This window comes from Canis lupus, chromosome 12 (genome assembly GCF_011100685.1).
Source record: "Canis lupus familiaris isolate Mischka breed German Shepherd chromosome 12, alternate assembly UU_Cfam_GSD_1.0, whole genome shotgun sequence".
Classification (NCBI taxonomy): Eukaryota; Metazoa; Chordata; class Mammalia; order Carnivora; family Canidae; genus Canis; species Canis lupus.
The window spans coordinates 1,328,727-1,349,272 of record NC_049233.1 but is presented as its reverse complement, the minus strand read 5'-3'; the positions used below and the strand labels follow the sequence as shown (position 1 = coordinate 1,349,272).

General features: G+C 53.4%; 5 protein-coding genes across 14 annotated transcripts; 3 read left to right on the top strand and 2 right to left on the bottom strand.

The window, feature by feature from the left end:
• Window positions 1-288: 288 nt before the first annotated feature.
• On the top strand, window positions 289-3,591 carry DDAH2 (dimethylarginine dimethylaminohydrolase 2). Of its 7 annotated transcripts, none has more exons than XM_038553543.1 (8): window positions 289-531; window positions 911-994; window positions 1,371-1,729; window positions 1,833-1,932; window positions 2,057-2,130; window positions 2,288-2,407; window positions 3,009-3,073; window positions 3,263-3,591. In XM_038553543.1, the coding sequence occupies exons 3-8, from the start codon at window positions 1,433-1,435 to the stop codon at window positions 3,564-3,566; spliced, it is 960 nt and encodes a 319-aa protein (XP_038409471.1). In that variant the 5' UTR covers window positions 289-531; window positions 911-994; window positions 1,371-1,432; the 3' UTR covers window positions 3,567-3,591. The 7 variants fall into 7 exon arrangements, with proteins under 7 accessions (XP_038409471.1, XP_038409470.1, XP_038409472.1 ...); XM_038553542.1 differs by having other exon boundaries at window positions 1,367-1,729; XM_038553544.1 differs by lacking the exon at window positions 911-994.
• A 315-nt stretch (window positions 3,592-3,906) lies between these two features.
• MPIG6B (megakaryocyte and platelet inhibitory receptor G6b) lies at window positions 3,907-7,448 on the bottom strand. Of its 4 annotated transcripts, none has more exons than XM_038553549.1 (6): window positions 6,963-7,448; window positions 6,426-6,767; window positions 6,197-6,287; window positions 5,815-5,855; window positions 5,606-5,704; window positions 3,907-5,477 (listed from the first exon to the last, which is right to left on the bottom strand). In XM_038553549.1, the coding sequence occupies exons 1-5, from the start codon at window positions 7,021-7,023 to the stop codon at window positions 5,634-5,636; spliced, it is 606 nt and encodes a 201-aa protein (XP_038409477.1). In that variant the 5' UTR covers window positions 7,024-7,448; the 3' UTR covers window positions 3,907-5,477; window positions 5,606-5,633. The 4 variants fall into 4 exon arrangements, with proteins under 4 accessions (XP_038409477.1, XP_038409475.1, XP_038409476.1 ...); XM_038553547.1 differs by having other exon boundaries at window positions 5,606-5,685; window positions 6,963-7,441; XM_038553548.1 differs by lacking the exon at window positions 6,197-6,287 and having other exon boundaries at window positions 6,963-7,437.
• Window positions 7,449-8,071: 623 nt separating this feature from the next.
• On the top strand, window positions 8,072-11,928 carry LY6G6C (lymphocyte antigen 6 family member G6C). Its single transcript, XM_038553553.1, has 3 exons — window positions 8,072-8,706; window positions 10,649-10,759; window positions 11,241-11,928. The coding sequence occupies exons 1-3, from the start codon at window positions 8,655-8,657 to the stop codon at window positions 11,453-11,455; spliced, it is 378 nt and encodes a 125-aa protein (XP_038409481.1). The 5' UTR covers window positions 8,072-8,654; the 3' UTR covers window positions 11,456-11,928.
• Window positions 10,775-20,046, top strand: LOC102154767 (lymphocyte antigen 6G6e-like). Its single transcript, XM_038553552.1, has 6 exons — window positions 10,775-11,240; window positions 12,352-12,587; window positions 12,769-13,169; window positions 18,152-18,269; window positions 19,111-19,242; window positions 19,366-20,046. Exons 4-6 carry the CDS (start codon window positions 18,218-18,220, stop codon window positions 19,590-19,592), a joined length of 411 nt encoding a protein of 136 aa, XP_038409480.1. The 5' UTR covers window positions 10,775-11,240; window positions 12,352-12,587; window positions 12,769-13,169; window positions 18,152-18,217; the 3' UTR covers window positions 19,593-20,046.
• LY6G6D (lymphocyte antigen 6 family member G6D) lies at window positions 12,765-16,943 on the bottom strand. Its single transcript, XM_038553551.1, has 3 exons — window positions 16,497-16,943; window positions 16,268-16,414; window positions 12,765-12,996 (listed from the first exon to the last, which is right to left on the bottom strand). Exons 1-3 carry the CDS (start codon window positions 16,573-16,575, stop codon window positions 12,773-12,775), a joined length of 450 nt encoding a protein of 149 aa, XP_038409479.1. The 5' UTR covers window positions 16,576-16,943; the 3' UTR covers window positions 12,765-12,772.
• Window positions 20,047-20,546: the final 500 nt, after the last annotated feature.

Here is a 20,546-nt window from a genome sequence, read left to right as displayed (position 1 = left end):
GTCGTTTTAGACAAAGGGGGCTTGAGTAGTGGGTAACACGGAATGAGAAGTGGGTCGGTGACCTTGAGCTCAGGGCAGAAGCCAGGAATTTCGAAGCGGAGTATTGGTGGTCCGACTTCCATTTTTCGCGCCGGTCCACCGTAAGGCCGTCTTGTGGTCCGTGTCGCATTTGCAGCTCAGCCCTCAGAGCCAGCCAGATCTGGATGGGCCTGGACAGCACTGGGGGCGGGGCCGAGTTCGGAGGCGGGGAGCGCAGTCCGGGCGGAGCCGGCGAGGCCTAGCGGGGCGGAGTGGGCGTGGTCTCGGGGGCCCCGCCCCGTCCCGCTTAGACAATGCCCGGGAGCCGCCAGACCGTCGCGCCCCCGCCCCACCGCAGCTCTTGAGCTCGCCTAGCCGGAGACCCCTCAAAAGCCGAGAGGTCCAGTCCCCGAGGCTTGAAGACTAGGACTCCCTTCTCCAACCAACTCTGTCCTCAGGGGGGTGGGGCCCAGCCGAGATCACAGAGCGCAGGAGTCCCGGTAGCCGCGGGAGGTAAGTCTAGGGATTGGAGATGTCCCCTGGACCGTGTGGAGGGCTGGAGTTTGAGGGTGCCGAGCCCGTGCCCGCAGTGGACAAGAGTGCAGGAGGCCAAAATTTGGATGCGGAGCTGAGCGGGGTAGACTTTGGGGAAGATGAACCAGGAGACCGGGTCCCGGAGCCGGGAGTGGCGCCCGCTCCCTGGGACCACGCCCCCGGTTTCCCCGCCCCTTGGATTTCGTTTTAGACCTCTCCCGGTCCTCCGGGACTCGGTCTGGTTTATACTGGGTCGCGCTAGAGGCAGCACGGCCGGCCGGGGTGGAGAGAGGATATTTAACTCCTTAGATTCTAATTCCTCGTTGCCCCTCTCTGCCTCTCCGGTTCGGGCGTTCAGGACTTCCATCTTCCAGACCCCGACCCTCTCCGCAGCTGTCTCCTCCTGGCCCATAACCCCTTCGGGTCCCTCGCCACACTTCAGGTCCCTACAGCAGCGAGCAGCTAAGGGTTAAGGGGGCGGGGCCGTTGCATTTTTGGGGAGTGAGCGCATCCTAGCGGCTGCCAAGAGGGGCGCCTAGCAGGGACTTCGCGAAGCCCCCGAACAGGGGGCAACAGGTGTTTTGAAGATTAGGGGTCCCGATCTTGTTCCTCAGACTACATCCAAAGAAGCCGACCCAGAAGGGTGCGGGGTGGAATGGGGTCGGCAGGAAAGGAAGGTCTGGAGGGGGTGGGGTAAAGTGGGAGGGGCGCCCGGAGGTGGCAGAAGAAGACCCAGGCGCTCTTAACCATCCCCCGATGCCCTTCTGTGCATGTCTCTTTCTCTGCCTCCTCCCCTTTCTGTCTTTTCTCCCAGACAGGTGAAGTAAAAGAGAAAACTAAAGAAATCAGCGTGGCCGGAGGGGGAGACGGTGTGGATGGGATGGGGACGCCAGGGGAGGGGCTGGGCCGCTGCTCCCATGCCCTGATCCGGGGGGTCCCGGAGAGCCTGGCTTCGGGGGAAGGTGCGGGGGCTGGCCTCCCGGCTCTGGACCTGGCTAAAGCTCAGAGGGAGCACGGGGTGCTGGGGGGTAAACTGAGGCAGCGATTGGGGCTGCAGCTGCTAGAACTGCCTCCTGAAGAGTCGCTGCCGCTGGGACCGCTGCTTGGTGACACCGCCGTGATCCAAGGGGACACGGCCCTAATCACGCGGCCCTGGAGCCCCGCCCGCAGGCCGGAGGTGAGGGGGGGCGGGATAAAGGGAAAGGAGGAGCTGGACTTGCGGGGCTTTACGAATTGTGGGTGGGAATGTCTGTGCCCCGCGCCCTCTTTCCTGCCCTAAGGTCGATGGAGTCCGCAAAGCCCTTCAGGACCTTGGGCTCCGGATTGTGGAGATGGGGGATGAGAACGCGACTCTGGATGGCACTGATGTTCTCTTTACCGGTGAGGCTTAGGTGCCTGCATCCCTGGGCTTGGCGCTGGGAAGCAGAGTTGGGGAGTCTGAGCCAGGTGGGGCCTTGTTCAACTCACTGTGGTTCTCAAACCTCCACGGCCTCCCTGGGCTCAGGCCGGGAGTTCTTCGTAGGCCTCTCCAAGTGGACCAACCACCGAGGAGCTGAGATCGTGGCAGACACGTTCCGGGTGAGGAGCGGGACAGGCTTCGCGCTGGGGAAGCGGGGGTGGGGGGGCTGGAGGGGTGGGGAGGGGGGGCAGCGCCGAAGAGGGAGAAGCCCCGAGCAAACGCGGGAATCCCCTCACCTCTCCCGCGTCCCCGAATACTTTCTTTTGTTGCCCCTAGGACTTCGCTGTCTCCACTGTGCCGGTCTCGAGCCCCTGCCACCTCCGCAGCCTCTGCGGCATGGGGGGGCCCCGCACTGTGGTGGCCGGTAGCAGCGACGCAGCCCAAAAGGCTGTCAGGGTGAGGAGGGGCGGGGCTGGGTGCGCGCGGCCAACAAGTAGGCTTGGCTTCTGGGGGTTGGGGGATGCGGAGAGCTGGGAGGTTTGGGGAATTAACTTCAACCCTTGCCCTCACGGAGCCGTCCATCTAGTGTGAAAACGCATCAGAAAGCAAGACGCTACTAAGGACAGAGACAGGGAGTACAGTCGATTACCATCATCTTCCCAAGTTTCAAGAAACTTCCCAAAGGGGGCGTCTAAGCTATGACAAAGGATAGATGAGATTGACCCATGTGGGCTGGAGAAGGGGACAAGAGGGTAGAAAGAACTGCATGTGAGTCCAGGTCGGAACTTAACAAAGGTTACTAAGACCTTTGTCACTAAGAGCAGTGCCTGACACAAACTGAGGGCAAGTGCTTGAGCTCATTATTATACAACAAATGTAAATGTGTCCCCAGCCCTTAATGGTGGTAGGGCCACCAGACTTGGTTGTGGAAAGGCTGTTAGACTTGACTGCTTCCTCCTTCCTCTCCCTCAGGCGATGGCAGTGTTGACAGACCACCCCTATGCGTCCCTGACCCTCCCAGATGACGCGGCTGCTGACTGTCTCTTTCTACGTCCAGGACTGCCCGGTGTGCCCCCTTTCCTGCTGCACCGTGGAGGTGGGGACCTGCCCAATAGCCAAGAGGTGAGGGAAGGCAGGAGCTCCACCAACAACAACAATCAGAGAAAGAAGTCTTAGGCCTTCCTAGTGGGAGGAAGAAGGGGTACCTTCTCTAGAAGCTTGGGTGGTGCCACTCCCAGCTGGCTAGAAAAAGGGCCTGGCTGTGGCCTCAGGTCCTTACTCCCCTCTTCTCACTTCGTGTCCTCCCTGCAGGCACTGCAGAAGCTCTCTGACGTCACCCTGGTACCTGTGTCCTGCTCAGAACTGGAGAAGGCAGGCGCCGGTCTTAGCTCCCTTTGCCTGGTGCTCAGCACACGCCCCCACAGCTGAGGGCCTGGCCTCAGGGTCCTGGCTGGCCATGGGTAGGGCAGCAGAGGGAGTAGAAGGGGAAGGAAGCTTAGATAGAGGACAGGGACTAGGTAGTAGTGGGGAGAGGGCCCCAGGATTGGGGGAGGGAGGGCTTAGTGTGGGAAAAAGGAATAGAGTCCACTGGGTGAGTCCTCTTCCTCAGAACTAATAAAACAACTGACCTTTTAGACTGGGATGTGGCTGGTGTCTTATTGGAGCAGAGGGATAGGGGCAAGGCTGAAATCGGAGGTTGAGGTTAGTGTTTGGGAAAGAGGTCTCTTTCATTCATCAAACCCTTATTAAGTACTTCCTGACTCATTGGCCAGCCCTATCAGGTGTTTGGGCACAAGATGGGCAGGATAGAATTTCTATTGTGGGGAGCATATACAAGGTAAAGAGATTATGGGCAGATCACTCAATTTATCTAAATGTCAGATGTTTCAGAGGCTGCGAGATTACCGACCCACCCCTAGTGGATACAGAGGAAGAAGTGTTGCTTCCAGGGCTCGTGAATTTTCATTCACTCGTTTACTGAGGCTTAGCAGTAATATAAAAAAAGAGTCAGTCTCTTGATATCAGGGAACTCAACAGTACATTGAAATTGAAATACAGGTTGTGATAGAACAATTCACAGGGTGTTGCTATGAGATGAATAAGGAGACTTCCTACAGCATCAAAATATATGCAGGGGTAGGCAAAGAGGATCAGGAATGCCTTCCCAGAAACGGCTATATTTCAACTGAGTCCTGGGGATAAAGAATTGGCCAGGACGGTAGTGGGGAGGAGGAAAAAGGGTGATCCAGGAAGAAGGACTTGCACTGTGTCAAAGGCATATTTGGAGGCTGGGGAGAATCACTCCAAGGTTGGCATGTTGTGTGAATGTGGAGTGACAAAGCAAGCCTGGAGAGTAGGGAGAGTGCTGCCAGCACCTTGTACCCAAAGCCAAGGCCCATGGGTCCCGAACTGAAGAAATACCACAGCTCTGGAATACAGGCTGTGAGAAGGTTAACATTTGGGGAGGATCTCTCTGGCTTCAGGGAGGAGGGCACGGACAAGAAGATGAGGTGAGGCAATGAGTAACCCAGGGAAGAAATGAGGAGAGTATATTCAAGTGGCAGCCAGCTGAATTGGTGTGAAGAAGGGTATGGATTTCAGGACTTGGTTCATTGTGTGGGAGTGAGCAGAAGGAGGTCTACATGACTCCCAGCTTCTGGCTTAGGCAACTGGTTGATTAAGGGAGAATGCAGAGGAGGATTAAGTGAGTGACAATGCTGTGTGCAAAATGCCTACTGCTGACTAGGCAGGGATGTCCCAGGGATAGATAGGAAATCCCATTACTCGAGATCTGAGCTGGAGAGAATTCAGAGGGTTGTTTGCAGAGGTAAGGGCTGAGGACTGGCTGTGGATGACAGGTTTCCAGGAGAGAGGAAGTCAGATAAAGGAAAGGACAATCCTAGAATGGTGGAGAATAGCAAGGCAGTAGGGAGCGAGGAAGAAGAGTTTTTCCAAAAGGAAGACACCAGCCTTAAAGAAAAACAGCTTAAAGAAGAAAATAATCGAAGACCAAGCCCATAAATCTACTGGGTGTGACCATTAGGACCTGACTGGCAACCTCAGGGGGAGTGGAGTGACGGGGAAGAAAAGGTGTAGGCTCCTGGCTCAAAGAGCTGGACTGGAGGGAAGGGAAGAAACAGGACATCTAGAACTTGTTGATTGATATCTTATGGGGAGACAGGGTTTGATCAGGTTTAGAGAGGGCACTGGTGGTGAAGGAGACGTGAAGGTTATAGGAGAGATGAGGTAACTGAAGGAGCAAGATCAGTGGCAAAGAGATAGCCTGGAACTCAGGGTTCCTGACTCAAGCTAGTGCTCAGTTCTATCTCGCGGTGCATTCCTTTTCCAGGTGAGGGACCAGGAAGGGGCCGGGAGTTGTGGAGAACCTCCAGCTTGTGAGGTTTACAATAAGGGCTTCCCTTCAAACTACAACTGCATAGATGGTGGAGGCATCAGCAGGAACCACTGGCGACAACCGTAGTGGCCTTCTGAGGGCCGAATGGTCCAGGTCTGCGTAGAGCAGGCTCTGAAAGGTGGAGAGGGAGGCAGGGGGTCTCAGAAGTCCGACTTGCTGGGAGATACAGGACTCTGTCCTTCTTGGTCCACTGCTCTTGGGGATTCTGGCCGGCCCCCTTCCAATCCCCAGGCCCTTACCGGCTCCTGGTCCAGGTCCCCTGCCATCTTAGGCTCCTCCTCCTTTACTGGCCTCTGGGAGTCGACTTTCACTAGTGGCTCTATATGGGGGAGACAGAGCTGAAGAATTGAGAGAAAGTGACCAACACTGCTCCCAGCAAGGGCTCAGACTCCATGAATTGGGAGGTGGGAGGTGTGGAAGAAGGAAAATGGGGTGGAGTTAGTCTCACCAAATCTGGGGAGTGGTCGAGGCGGATGCGGAGGTGATCGTCTGTAACGGATGTACAAGTCTCTGAGGGCCACCAGTTTTGTCTCGTCCTCCAGCAGCAACCCAGCAACTCCAAGGCTCCGATCCGCACAGTTTAGGCTCCACCCCCACAGACAGTTCCGCCCACGCTCTGACCCGGCTGGGGCTCCGGCTCCGGCTCCAGCTGCGCCTCCCTAGCAGCGGCTCCACCTACCCGCCCCGGGCCTCCGCCCAAGCGCGGACCTCGCCCATTCCCCTCTAGGCCGCACGGCAGGGCTCTCGGTCCAGCTGCGGCCCACGGAGGCCCTGGTCCTGCCCCTCCCGCGGACCCGGCCCGGGTAACCAGGCCCGCCCATGGTGCTCACCTGCGCCACCACCAGACCACGCCCAGCGCCCCGAGTCCCAGCACCAGCCCAGCGCCCAGCAGGGGGATCAGGAGTTGGGGATACACGGACCCTGGGGGAACGGAGGAAGGGGTGGTGGTGGATGCCGAGGTCGGGGGTGCGAGGACAGACAACTAGCTGTCCAGCCAAGGCCTCTGCCCACGAGGGTGTGTGTCCGAGTTAAGTCCGGAGCGCGGAGCCCTGGACCTACCGTGGTCTGGAGCCTTGCAATCTGCCCGGTCCCCTAGCACGTGAAGCACCGTGCGGCTCTCTTCCTCGTGGCGGCCCCTGCAGAAAAAGGTGCCTGAGTCCCCCGCGCTCAGGAGCAGCTCTAGCCACCGGATACCAGGGTCCAGGGCACGTAGGCGACCAGCAAATGGCTGGACGGGAGACACAGTGGGGATCCCGCTCGATGAGGCCCACAGGATTGGGCGGCGTCCCTTGGACAGGCCCTTGCAGGCAGGGAAGCTGGGCGCCCAGACCCAGCGGATGGGATGCGAGACGCCTACGCAGGAGAAATTCACTCGGTCTCCAGGGCGGCCGTCCAGTGAGGCTGGAGTTGGAGGGGGCAGGAGTTAGGGCGAGTCTGCAGGGCGGACAAAGCCCACTCCCACGTCCTCTCTCTCTCTCTCATCTCCTCTCTGCACTTCCACTTCTGCCAGCCGGGATCTAACCACACTCATCACCGCCCCCCCCCCCCAGTCTTCCCTCGAGCCCATCCCAACTTTCCTGGGGCAGGATGGCTTACCCCCGGGGTCCCCCTGGACCCTCAACAGGAGCAACAGCAGCAGCTGCAGAACCAAGGCCATGGCCTGGGTGTGGTGGTGAGAGAAGGTGAGTGGATCAGTGGAGGAGGAGACCGGAGGGAAACTAGGGGGAGTTGTGGGGAGGCCTGCGGGTCTGGGGGCTCTGATAACAACAGGGCGGGGCTCCCAGCTGCCAGGATCCTTCTGGGAGTCTTTGCAGGATCGCTCACAGCCCTCAAACCATACTCAGTTGAAAGTGGTGCTCAGACTGGTTACAGAAGCACTTTCGAATACTTTACACCCCCACTCCTGCCCCCCTCCCCCCGCAGGCAGAGTAGCAGTGGCCTAGAACATCCTGGAGGTCTGAGTTCAAAACCTGTCTTCAGGGGATCCCTTGGTGACTCAGCGGTTTACTGCCTGCCTTTGGCCGAGGGTGTGATCCTGGGGTCCCGGGATGGAATCCCATGTTGAGCTCCCTCCGTGGAGCCTGCTTCTCCCTCTGCCTGTGTCTCTGCCTCTCTCTCTCTCTCTCTCTCTCTCTCTCTCTCTCTCTCTCTCTCTCGTGATTAAATAGATAATATCTTAAAAAAAAAAAAAAAAAAAGACCTGCCTTCACCATCTACTAGCCAGTGATGTTGACAAGTTGCTTAACTTCTCTGGGCCTGTTGGTTCATCTATAAAACAGGGATAAAAGCACCTATGTCACAGAGTATTGAGAAATTTTTTTAAAAAAGGAATACACCTAAAATGCCTAGAACAATGGCTGACACACAGGAGCACTCACTCAGTGCTCATCACTATTATGATCATTACAATTTCTATTCTTATTTTAGCTTCTACTTCATCTCTCTATGCCCATCCTGTCCCTCCTGGCCAATGGTGTCCCCACCCAGACTGGCAGGGTTTGATTTGGGAAGCGCCCTGGAGCAGGTGCATATGCCCCACCCTGGACTTCATTGGCCCTCACTGAACTAAAGCAGGCCAGGCCAGGCCTTAGTTTAGCCAGGACAAGTTCTAAGAACCTTCTAAGGGCCTGAGACAGCACCTCAGTGGGCAGCTCCAGCCTATGCCTCTGCTGTTGTGATATCACAGGAGCCCTTGGTGATATCACAAACCCTTCGTCCTTCATCCTGTGGCTGAGCAGTAGTTGGGAAGACCATGTCAGGGCTGAATACAGATTAAGTTGGCCTCTTCTATCCTAAGTTTCTGCTCAGGGGCCCCTACCAATGCCCCCCAGGAAACCCAAACTTAGCAGTTAGTGTGGGCTTCACCCCATTGTCCATTTCCCAGGGTCCAGCAGGCCTTGTGCCCACAGCCAGTGTAACATCACAGGGGCCTTGGTGATGCCTTTTCAGAGGACTGGGCCAGCAGGGATGTCAGCTGGGAACTGGGAGGGGTGTCTTGGCCTGAAACCAAGAACCAAGATGGAGTTGGCCGCGAGTGTACCTACCCTCCACTCTCTCTCTCTCCTATCTCCTATCCCTACTCCCTCACCCAGTTCAGTTTAGTCCCTCCCCATCCCTGGTCATCTGTGTGTAAATCGGGAAGGAGGGGCCACCAGGGGCAGGGAAGGGAGGGACCGTTGGGATTATAAATTCTAAAAAGGCCTCACAACTCCTGCCTGGGAGCGGGAGCTGGGTGCCCGAAAACCTCTGTCCGCTGCTGCCCTCACTACCATTCTCGGGACCCTCATCATGAAAGGTCTTCTGCTGCTCACCCTGTCTGCTCTGCTCTGCCGGGTCTCAGGTGAGCACTGGGGGGCCCCAGGGACTGCTGCACCTTGCCCCCTCCACTGCCCTCCATTGCCTACTGCTCAGGATCCCAAGCACCCCTAACCCCAAATGCGGCAGCTCTCCTGTGCCTCCAGAACCAGACCTCCTTGTGACAGGGTCCTGGCTCCATTTCTCGAGGACTCATATCTCACACTTCTGCCCACCTCCAAGATCCACTCTTCTAACCTGCCAGGGCTCCAGATCCCCTGTCCCCCACTCCACTACCAAACTCTTTGGGGCCCAGCTTACTGCTTTCTCCTCTCACCACCTGCGCTCAGCAGAGCTCTCTCAGAAACCTAGGCATCCAGCCTGGAGCTTCTTGTGCGCCCCACCCTCCCCATCTACTCTTCCGTATTCTATTCTCAGCCCTTCAAGCAGTGGCCTTTACTAGCTCACCCCTGCTCTTCCCCAGGTATCTGCAGGGACACAAGCTTTCTAGAGGTTCCCAGTGATCTCCTAGAACCTCCTGGGGAACTAGGGAGATATCCCAGCCTTCTAGGGAGGGAATGCCAGGGCTGCCCGCCCCCAGGATGAAGTGGATTTGTTTCACAGAGGTGCAGTCACCAGGTTGCTCTACCCTTGGACTGAACCCCTCCTTCAACAAACTTTGCTCACTCAAACCTGGAATAAGCTGAGGTGGGAACTTGGAGGGTAACACTTTCTGCATCCACTGTCTCCATTCTGGTGAGGTGCTCACACAGCATCTGATGATCTGCTTCCCCGATGTTATTCCTTTCTGTCTGAGAGCTGCCAGAGTGAGAGGATCCCACTCACTCAGGTCTGGTTCCTCTTCCCACACCATGGTGGTTCCAGGTGATGAGAGTAAATTGCTAAAGCCTGCTACAGGTGGCTTTCTTGCCAGCCTCAAGTTCCAAGCCATTCATGCAATGTTGCAACAATGATTTTTATTTTATTTATTATTTTTTAAAGATTTTATTTATTTAGGGATCCCTGGGTGGCACAACGGTTTGGCGCCTGCCTTTGGCCCAGGGCGCAATCCTGGAGACCCGGGATTGAATCCCACATTGGGCTCCCGGTGCATGGAGCCTGCTTCTCCCTCTGCCTGTGTCTCTGCCTCTCTTTCTCTCTGTGTGTGACTATCATAAATAAATAAAAATTAAAAAAATAAATAAATAAAATAAAAATATATATGGCAGTTCTATAAAAAAAAAAAAAAAGATTTTATTTACTTAGGGACTCCTGGGTGGCTCAGCGGTTGAACATCTACCTTCAGCTCAGGGCGTCATCCCGGGGTCCTGGGATCAAGTCCCACATCAGGCTCCCTGCATGGAGCCTGCTTCTCCCTCTGCCTGTGTCTCTGCCTCTCTCTGTGTGTCTCTCATGAATAAATAAATTAAATATTTTTATATTTTATTTATCTGAGAGAACACAAGTGAGCACATCCATTCCTTGATGTGGGGCTCGACATAGGGCTCAATGGGACCTGAGGACCCTGCGGTCATGACCTGAGCCAAAGGCAGACGCTTATCAGACTGAGCCACCCAGGAACCCCAACAACCATGATTTCTATTTGTAGTATTTCTTCTAATTTGAAGTTTCCATCTGTGACATTTTCTGAATTCTTTATCTTTTCCCACACCTCCTTCCTTGCCCACAGTATCCCCACATTCCATCTATCCCTAGCCCCATGTTTTTGTTGGTATCTCTGCCCCTCTTGACTCATCCCCAAATGGGGTGGGGTAAAAGATGATATTTAGGGTGTAGGTATTCACAGAGTAATGACTCCACCCTCACCTACTTCCACTTTTTCTGCTGCACTCACCTGCTCTGTCACCAGCAAAGCAACCAGGTCAGAACACCTACTTGATTGGCTCTTGTCCACCTACCCCCCAGCTTGGCTGGTCTCCAGGTGAGTCAGATTCCCCATCACCTCAGCCTGACTTGTGTCTTCCCAGCTGACATTCGCTGTCACTCCTGCTACAAAGTCCCTGTGCTGGGCTGCGTGGACCGGCAGTCCTGTCGCCTGGAACCGGGACAACAGTGCCTGACAACAAATGTGTACCTCGGTAACATCTTCCTCTGTAGTGGGGAGAGGGGGCTGGTGGGAGACTATGGCGAGGGCTGGGGCCCAACTGTGGCTCAGACTGAGATGGTCACTGCAATGATGACAGTCACAGCAATGATGACATTTGGCCAAGGATTCTTACGTATCAGGCACCTTTCTATGACTTTATGTGGATTGCTTCACTTCATGCTCACGAGAACCCTGTGAATGTGCGTGCTTTTATTATACTGAGGATACAGCCTCAGAAAGAGACAGTAACAAGTCCAAGGCCTCACAGCCAGCGAGTCCTAGGACCAAGACTGGGGCGAGCGGGTGGGGAAGGAAGTGCAGGCAGACAGTCAGACTTACTGAGAAGAGATAAAGAGGGGAGGGCCCTGGCAAAGTCGGAAAGGAAGCCTGGATGGGTGCCTGAGGAGGGGAGGTGGACACAGGCACACCGGGCACCCGTCCCAGCTGACCCCACGGCCCCCTCCTGCCCTCAGGTAAGATGTGGGTTTTCTCCAACCTTCGATGTGGCACACCAGAAGAGCCTTGTCGGGAGACCTTCAACCAAACCAACCACAAGCTGGGTCTGATCTATAATACCACCTGTTGCAGCAAGGACAACTGCAATAGCCCAGCCCCTCGGCCCACCCCGGCCCTGACCCTTGTCCTCCTCACCTCTTTGGCTGGCCTTGGCCTCTGGCTGCTTCACTAAGACTCACTCCCTGGCTGCCCCTCCTTGGCTACCTTGAGCTTAGCCGAGTCTCCCTGTCCCCGGGTTCCCCATACTCGTCTCTCCTTAACTCCCTTTGCTCAGAAAAGCATTTCTCCAGGCTCTTCACATTTCTTTAATTAAGCAGTGGGCTCCTCACCCATCCTTCCACCTTCCATACTCCACTCACCTTTTCCTGAATCCCTTCCCATATCCCTCCAGACCATTCCAAATCTCCCACTCGTCGCCAGAAGAGCTCCTTGCTTTGCCTCCTACACTCCACCATGCCGACTAGGGGAGGGATGGGGATCTGGGCCTGAAATGGGGCTTCTGTCCTGTCCCCCACAAAGGCTCCCAGGAAGGACCCGATGACCTCACTGTATGGGGTTGATTCCCTAAACCCTGGTCCCTGTACATACCTCATCCTCATGCTCACCTCTTTCCATTTTGAGTAATAAATGTCTGTGTCTGATTAATTGTGTGTTTATTGTCAAAAGACCTGTTGTCAGAAGCTCCCTCTCAGGAAATAATACTCTCGGTTCCTGCCCACCCCCAAGAATCCTCCAGGGAGTTTCCCTGGGAGGCTGGGTTGGGGCAAATGGAGAAACGGGTTTTTCAGGCCTCCATCCTTCCTTCCTGAAGTCTGGGGAGTCTGGGGATGCCACACAGGTCCCAGTGTTTGGAGCAACAATCCTTATCCCAAATTTAGGCCACACCTCTGATGTACTGCCAAGAAGGAGGTGCAGCCTGGCTTGAGGGTGCCCCCCAAAAAGGATATGCTTGGGCTGAGTCCCAGTCCTTCATGTTTGAGACAAGGGCCTCTCTTGGCCAGGTTGGTAAACAGGGCACCAAGCAACCCGCCTATCTCAGTGCTTTCCTTTCCTTTCCCAATCCTATAGGGTCACTTCAGGAACCGAATTGCAAATGGGAGTAGGAGGAACAGATCCAACAAGGTTCTTTGATTCCTGGTGACCCTCACTAAGCCCAGAGCCTACTCCCCTCAGTAGTCTTCACTGCTAAGGAAGATTCTCCCTAGCAGTAGGATCCAGGAGTCACTTGGGGCAGATTCTCCATTGTTCTTTGGGGTTTCATTGGTCAAGGAGAACACTATTGGAACAAAGTCCATGGATACTTGGTAAGTAGAGCATGGGTGTCCCCATAATTCTCCTGCAATTCTCCCATCAACGAAAGAGAGATGGCACTTTCCAGTCAGTGCTAAAGTGGCAGACAGATTTTAATGGCTCACAGAGGGGTGTTTGTCTTCTCACCTCAGATCTCCTTTGTTCCCTTACTCCTCCCGCCCGCCCTCCCCACAGCCTACTAGCCTCTCCACAGTGCTGGCAGGAGCCAGGCCAGGGCAGTGGCTGCTGCAGCCACAAATCGTGGTGGGGCCACCATTCTTGCCATGGCATTGTTGCACAGATCTCCGACGCAGCGGTCCCTGTGGGTTGTGTAAGTCACGTCTCCCACCAACTCGGTTTCCACTTGATTGCAATGATGGGCTGCCATGCAGGCTGGATAGTGATGAATCAAGGTTATCGAGGCTAAGAGAGAAAACAAGACTGGGGTGTTGGATTCTTGGCTGGAGGACTTGCCTTCTAGGACAGAGCAGATGTACTTCAAGGAGCCCACATGGATTCTCTGCACCCCCCAGAAAACCACCTCCATGAAACCAAGTGACCAAGATTAACTTAAAAAATGTGAGCCACTGAGTGAAGTAAGTCAGTCGGAGAAGGACAAACATTATATGTTCTCATTCATGTGGGGAATATAAATAATAGTGAAAGGGAATATAAGAGAAGGGAGAAGAAATGTGTGGGAAATATCAGAAAGGGAGACAGAACGTAAAGACTGCTAACTCTGGGAAACGAACTAGGGGTGGTAGAAGGGGAGGAGGGGGGGTGGGAGTGATTGGGTGACGGGCACTGGGGGTTATTCTGTATGTTGGTAAATTGAACACCAATAAAAAAAAATTAAAAAAAATTTTTTAAAAAAGTGAGCCCTCTGATTCAATGCACTGAAAAGAACCAACCTCTCCTTTTGTGGTGTTCTGGTTAAAAAAAAAATTCCATGACTGTAGTATAATTATGAGAAAATATTAGATAAACCTAAATTGAGGGATCCCTGGGTGGCGCAGCGGTTTAGCGCCTGCCTTTGGCCCAGGGCGCGATCCTGGAGACCCGGGATCGAATCCCACATCGGGCTCCCGGTGCGTGGAGCCTGTTTCTCCCTCTGCCTGTGTCTCTGCCTCTCTCGCTCTCTCTGTGTGACTATCATAAATAAATAAAAATTTAAAAAAAAAAAAAAAAAAAAAAAAAAAAAAAAAAACCTAAATTGAGGGATGGTCTCTAAAATAACTTAAGGGGACTCTTGAAAAATGTCAAGGTCATGGAAGACAAAGATGCAGGACTGTCCCAGATTGGAGGAGACTAAGAAGACATGAGACCTAAATGCAATTGCAGGGGACACCTGGGTGGTTCAGTGGTTGAGCATCTGCCTTTGGCTCAGGTCATGATCCCGGCCGGGGTCCTGGGATCGAGTCCTGTATCGGGTTCCTCACAGGGAGACTGGTTCTCCCTCTGCCTATGTCTCTGCCTTCTCTCTGTGTCTCTCATGAATAAATAAATAAAATCTTTTAAAAATAAAACAAAATAGGGATCCCTGGGTGGCGCAGCGGTTTGGCGCCTGCCTTTGGCCCAGGGCGCGATCCTGGAGACCCGGGGTCGAATCCCACATCAGGCTCCCGGTGCATGGAGCCTGCTTCTCCCTCTGCCTGTGTCTCTGCCTCTCTCTCTCTGTGACTATCATAAATAAATAAAAATTAAAAAAAATAAAAAATAAAACAAAATAAACGCAATTGTGGGATCCTGGTTTAGGTCCTGGACCGAAGCCGATGTCCCTCTTGTCAGTTCAGGTGGAAAAAGGAACACTACAGGTCCCATCACCTGCAGGCACAGGTGCAGCCGGGTGGGCCAAAGGACACATAGGCCTAGGCTCAACGGATAGGGATGCTTGCTTATCACTCAAAGGAACCTGTAGGACACGTAATTAATCAGCACTATCCTAAAGAGATAATCATAAGATGTACCCAATGAGGGATCCCTGGGTGGCGCAGCGGTTTGGCGCCTGCCTTTGGCCCAGGGCACGATCCTGGAGACCCGGGATCGAATCCCATGTCGGGCTCCCGGTGCATGGAGCCTGCTTCTCCCTCTGCCTGTGTCTCTGCCTCTCTCTGTGTCTCTCTTTCTGTGTGTGTGACTATCATAAAAAAAAAAAAAAGATGTACCTAATGAGATCTCTAACATGAAGAATGAAGACATTTCTTTAGATTCCAAGTCTCTGGAGATGGAAAAGACCTCTGGGGGACCAGACGCAGTGGCACCAGAACACCTGCTAGCATGACCTCATGGGCCTCCAATCGATAGTGTCCACCTGCTCAGAAGACCACTATCCCCAATTTTGCCCTCAAAAACTCTCACTTGCAAGCTGTCAGGTGGTGGGGGTGGGACTTTTGAGCACTAGCTCCCTATTTCCTTGGTTGGTACCACACCAAGAAATAGCTTTTCTTTACTGCAAAAGCCTGATGTTGGGCAGCCCAGGTGGCTCAGTGGTTTAGCACCGCCTTCGGCCCAGGACATGATCCTGGAGACCCGGGATCGAGTCCCACATCGGGCTCCCTGCATGGAGCCTGCTTCTTCCTCTGCCTGTGTCTCTGCCTCTCTCTCTATCTGTCATGAATAAATAAATAAAATCTTAAAAAAAAAAAAAGCCCGATGTTGGTTTTTATTGGCTTATGCACATTGGGTGGATGAACTCTCATTTGGTTTGGATACAGGACTAGACAAAAAGACATAATTAGAACAGCTAGCTAAACTGAATAAGGTCTGTAGATTAGTTAGTAGTATTTTTTAAAATATTTATTTATATATTTGAGAGAGAGAGAAAGAAAGAAAGAGAGAGCAGGAGGAGGGGCAGAAGGAGAGGGAGAGAATCCTCAAGCAGTCTCCCTGCTGAGCACGGAACTCCATTTAGAGTTTGCTCTCACAACCCTGAGATCATGACCTGAGCCGAAATCAAGAGTTGGATGCTTAACCGACTGAGCCACCCAGGCACCCCTTGTTAGTAGTATTGTACCAGTGTTATTTTCTGATTCTGCTGATCATACTATGGTTATATTACATGTTAATGCTAGAGGAAGGGAGGTGAAAGATATACAGGAATTCTAATATTTTTGCAACTTTTCTGTCAGTCAGAAATTATTTCAGAATCACACATGCATACACACACATACACACACACACAACACACTGGTTCTTAGCTAATGTCTGCAAGTTTGGTTTAATATTTTGGTCCCAGGTCCCCTGGGTGGCTCAGCAGTTGAGCCTCTGCCTTGGGCTCAGGGCGTGATCCCGGAGATCCAGGATTGAGTCCTACATTGGGCTCCCTGCATGGAGCCTGCTTCTCCCTCTGCCTGTGTCTCTGCCTCTCTCTTTCTGTGTCTTTCATAAATAAATAAATAAAATCTTTTTAAAAATATATTTTGGTCTCTGCCTTCAAGGGACAGAACTTTTTCAACCCCTTATGAGTGAATGGCCCTATGAGACCCTGGAAAGTGAAGCAGAGGAGGTGGGAGTATAAGGACCATGGGCTGCTAAGAGTGCCAGAGCCAGAAGAGGCCTCAGAATTCTTTACTCTGCTGTGGGACCATCTGTCCAGAGCCAGACTGGGACTGGAAGGTTCTGGACACCAGAAAGATGGAAGTAGAAGCTGGAGGCAGGAAAGGGCTAAGAGAAGACAGAGAAACTGAGGACTCACGGTTTCTAGACAGCTTGCTCTGTCCCAGGCCTGGTTGGGGTTTGCGCTCCAGGAAGCCACAGCGTTTCCCCTCCCCGCAGGTGGCCACTGTCTCTTTGCAGGAGCTGCTGGGGTCTCCTCTGCATTCATAGCACCGCATGTGTTTTCCTGGCAGGAGAGAAGAGGTGCTTGACCTGGACTGATAGGGAGCCAGTTGGCAGAGGGCAACAGGCCTTGGCTGCCTCCTTACCCAGGGTAGACCCCAACAGAGTGCTGAGCAGGACCCCCATGAGTAGGGAGTTCATTGTGTCTGCCTGCTTTAGTATCATCTCTCTCTCCTGCCCCCCTCCCCTGGCCCTGACTGCCAGCTTTATATCCCCTTGCCTTGGGCTTTATAGGGCAATAAAAAGGGAGGAAAGAATCTCCTCCAGCAGGCACTTGGGCCCCAGTGGGGACAGGGAGGGGCCTGTGAGATTAAGAGCCTTCAGTGTCCTCTGAAGTCCGCAGCAGCCAGCAGCAGCTATAGAGCTGTCGCCCCAGAATTCCTGGCCCTAGACCCTTTCAGAGGGTCCTCCCTGGTCTTCCTTTTCCAACTACATATCTATACGTGGTTGATTTTCTCCGTGTACTTCAACCAAAACAACATATCCCAAGAGACTGAGCCGAGAAGCAGATGTGAAAGTCCAGTCATCTTCTATTAAGCCTGACTTTTATGTAATTCCCCAAAGTGTAGAGCGATACTCCTTTTCTGTGTTGTGGGGAGAGAAATGACTTCGCAAACCATATTTTGTTAACACGTAATAGGTTTATTATTTTTATTTTTAAATAAACCAATTTAAAATCCTCTTTGGATTTCAAATCTAGTAAATACTATAGTAAATGCCTATATTAACTCACACAAAGAAAAACTCTTCTGGGTCTTCAATGATTTTTTCTTTTTCTTTTTTTATTTATGATAGGCACACAGTGAGAGAGAGAGGCAGAGACATAGGCAGAGGGAGAAGCAGGCTCCATGCACCGGTCCCGGGTCTCCAGGATCGCGCCCTGGGCCAAAGGCAGGCGCCAAACCGCTGCGCCACCCAGGGATCCCGGTCTTCTATGAGTGTAAAGAGGTCCTGAGATTTAAAAAAAAAAAAAAAAAAAGGATATCTGTCTCCTCTCTCTTCTATTTAACCCCTGGTACACCCCTGCTCTGATTCCCCAGATCAGGCTCTCCTCCTCAATGTCTTAAACCCCAATTTTCCAGAATCTCTATCACTTCCTAAATCTTTTCCCTGCATTCCTTCCTAGTCTTTCTGACCGCCCCCACCCACCCAAGTGGAAACGCATCTGTCCCTCTGGCCCCACCCGTGGTTAATTCCTTCCTCCACAATAGTAAATCTGGGAGAGATAATTATGGGGTACAAAAGTTGAGGCTTGGAGGGATCAAAGGGATGTGAAGCTGGGTGGGGTCCCGCTCACGCAGCTGAGCTTTGGGTGGAGGGGCGGGTGGGAGAGGGGATTGTTGATTCCATGTTCAAATGCTGCGCTGGACCAGTTCTAGGAGGGTGACCTTGAGAGACTCCAAAGCACAGAGAGGAGAAAGATGGAGCAAACAAAGACAGGATGCTGAGCTGCCAGAGCAGAGAACAGCTTGAGACAAGGGGAGGTGCAGAGGAGTGCGGGGGAAGGTGACAGACAGAACCCAGAGCGGCAGACACAGCTGCAAGTGACAAGCACAGAACAGAGAAGACCCGAGGCTCAAGTCGACTCAAGCAGGGGGCGGGAGGGTGTGAGAGATGTGGGGCGCAGGAGCGGTGGCCCTGGGCCCCTGCTGCGTCAGGCTGGTGGATCTGGTCCCGGTTCCACCCCCCAGATTAACTCCCTAGGTGTGTTTGTTTACTCGTCCCTCCCTGCCTCGCTCAGATGCTCCAGCTCTCGATCTCGGGTGCAGATCCCATTCTTCCAGACGCCTGAGTCCTGGGGCCAGCCATGGGCACCGCCAGCATCTTCCTGGGCCTCCTCTTCCTCTGTGGGGCGCTGGGTAAGGGTGGGCCGGTGTGCAGAGGTGGGGAAGATGCAGAGAGGAGAGTTGGGCTTTTGAGAAGAGAGCTCCTGGGAATGGCCTCAGGCCAGGAGAAAGTGGAATCAGAAGTTACTTTTCTTTTTCTTTTTCTTTTCTTTTTCTTTTCTTTTCCTTTTTTTCTTTTCTTTTTAAATTTTATTTATTTATTTATCTGAGAGAGAGAGAGAGAGAGAGCCAGAGATAGCAACAGAGAGCACGAGTGGGGAGGAGCAGGAGCAGCAGGCTCCCCACTGAGCAGGGACTGGGGCTGCACCCAGAGATCGTGACCTGAGCTGAAGGTGGACGCTTCAAGGACTGAGCCACCTGGGCACCCCCAGAAGTTTCTTTTCAAAGGCATTTGAGAATAACTCTCTCTCTTCTTGGTAGCATCATGACAGGCCTCTGTCCTCTATTGCCCCTGTCTCACATCTTGCTTCTCCGGGGTCCCCGTGGTCAGTGTCAATTCTTATTTGCTCTTCTGTCTGTGGCACCATCTGCTTAATTTCCTCACTGCCACCCTGCCTTCCCCTGTCTGACTTTCTGTGTCACTCTGACTCTTATGGCTTCTGTCCCATCTGTGCATTTCTCACAACCTCTGGATCCCTTTGCCTCTGGGTCTTTTTCTTTTCCTGCATTGTTTCCCCTCCGTTCCCTGCGTCTCTTTTTCTACTTCTGTTTGCCCCTTTCCCTTCCTTTCTTTCCACTTCCTTCTCCCCACTTTGTGTGTCACTTCTCTGCATGACTCCCCATCCTGGATCAGGGCTGGAGCCTCTCAGCGCAGCAGCCCATTTGCCTCACCTGATCTCTGCTGACCCCACAGGTCTCACCACACCCCCGCCCCCTACCCGGGGTGGGCTCCGCTGTTACACCTGCAGCTTTGCCAAACCCTGCTTCCCTGTTCCCACCGAGTGTCAGGAAGATGAAGCTTGTGGCATCAGTATTGGCACCTCAGGTAGGACTCTGGTCCAATGGCCCTTCTCCAGGCCCATCTCCATCCATTTATTCTGTTTTTCCTGCTGCCCCACAGCCCTTGCCTCCTTCCTGCCCAGGCCTTAGCATTCTCTTTGTCCCACAGAGCAGAATGAGATCATCGAACGGAAAGGCTGCCTCCCAAGGGCCCAGTGCCCTCTGCAAGGCCACGCTACCTACTGGTCACGCTCCTACACTCTGCGACACCACTGCTGTGAGCAGGACCTGTGCAACACAGCCACCACGCTGCAGCGGCTCCCCAAAACCCTCCTCACTACCCTGCTCCTCCTCCTCGCCACCAGCTTCACCTGGGGAGGCCGCCTCCTCCACTAGCTTCAAGCCTAACTGCAGCCTTCAACGGAGAACTCTGGCCCCATCATCACCACCCATGGAGACACTTGCATTTGAGAACCAAGAATCTGATTCTGTAGAGACCTCAGATCCCTGGCCTAACACCTTCCCAGACACCCTCCGGAGGCCTGGTTCCTGCGGGCATTGCTCTAAGCCCCTGTAAGCACCTGCCCAGAGTTCTGCCTCATAAAGAACAGCTGTTCTAGGTCTTTTATCTTTTCTAGATGCCCACTGCTGATGCCCTATCTCAGCTCCAGGTCTTGGGCAAGGCGGGTGTGTTGATGGAGCTGGGGTTTCAGGCAAGGGGATTGATGGGGCACCAGATATGGTATGGAGGACAGTCTTACTAGGAAAGATTGATTTGGCAGATCAGGAACTTGGGAAGGAGGTTCTTGGGGGAACTGTGAACAATAAACTATGAACAGTAAAAAGGTGATATCTAGGAGTCCAGGACACTGCACTGTGTGTGTATGTGTGTGTGTGTTCTCTAAAAGCAGACTAGAGCTGTTTGGTGGGTTGGGTTGGGCTGCTGGCCCACCTCATCCTCTGTCTGTGTCATCGAGTCCTCCTTCTTGCTAATAGCTTAGTTTAAGCCACTGTAGCATGAAGGCTTTTCGTGACACTTCAGAGAAAGCTTTTCTCCAGTGAGGCCCAAGCTTGAGCAGACACACAAAAGGTGTCTGGTGGAGTTGCTTGTTAGGGTGTGGTGGGGAAGCCAGCTCCTTCCTGCCTGAGACCAGGGAATGGAGCAGTTAGGAGCATCAGTGCCCTACCCCGCTTGACCAGCCCAGACTTGTCCATGGTTCTAAGACAGCCTAGCACACACCCCAGGGGGGAATCCACCCACCCTGTGGACACTCCCTCTACCCAGGGAGATAGCATGTGATTCTTGGGGCTCCCAGGATGTCAGGATGTTGATAAGCCTCTCGCTGCTCC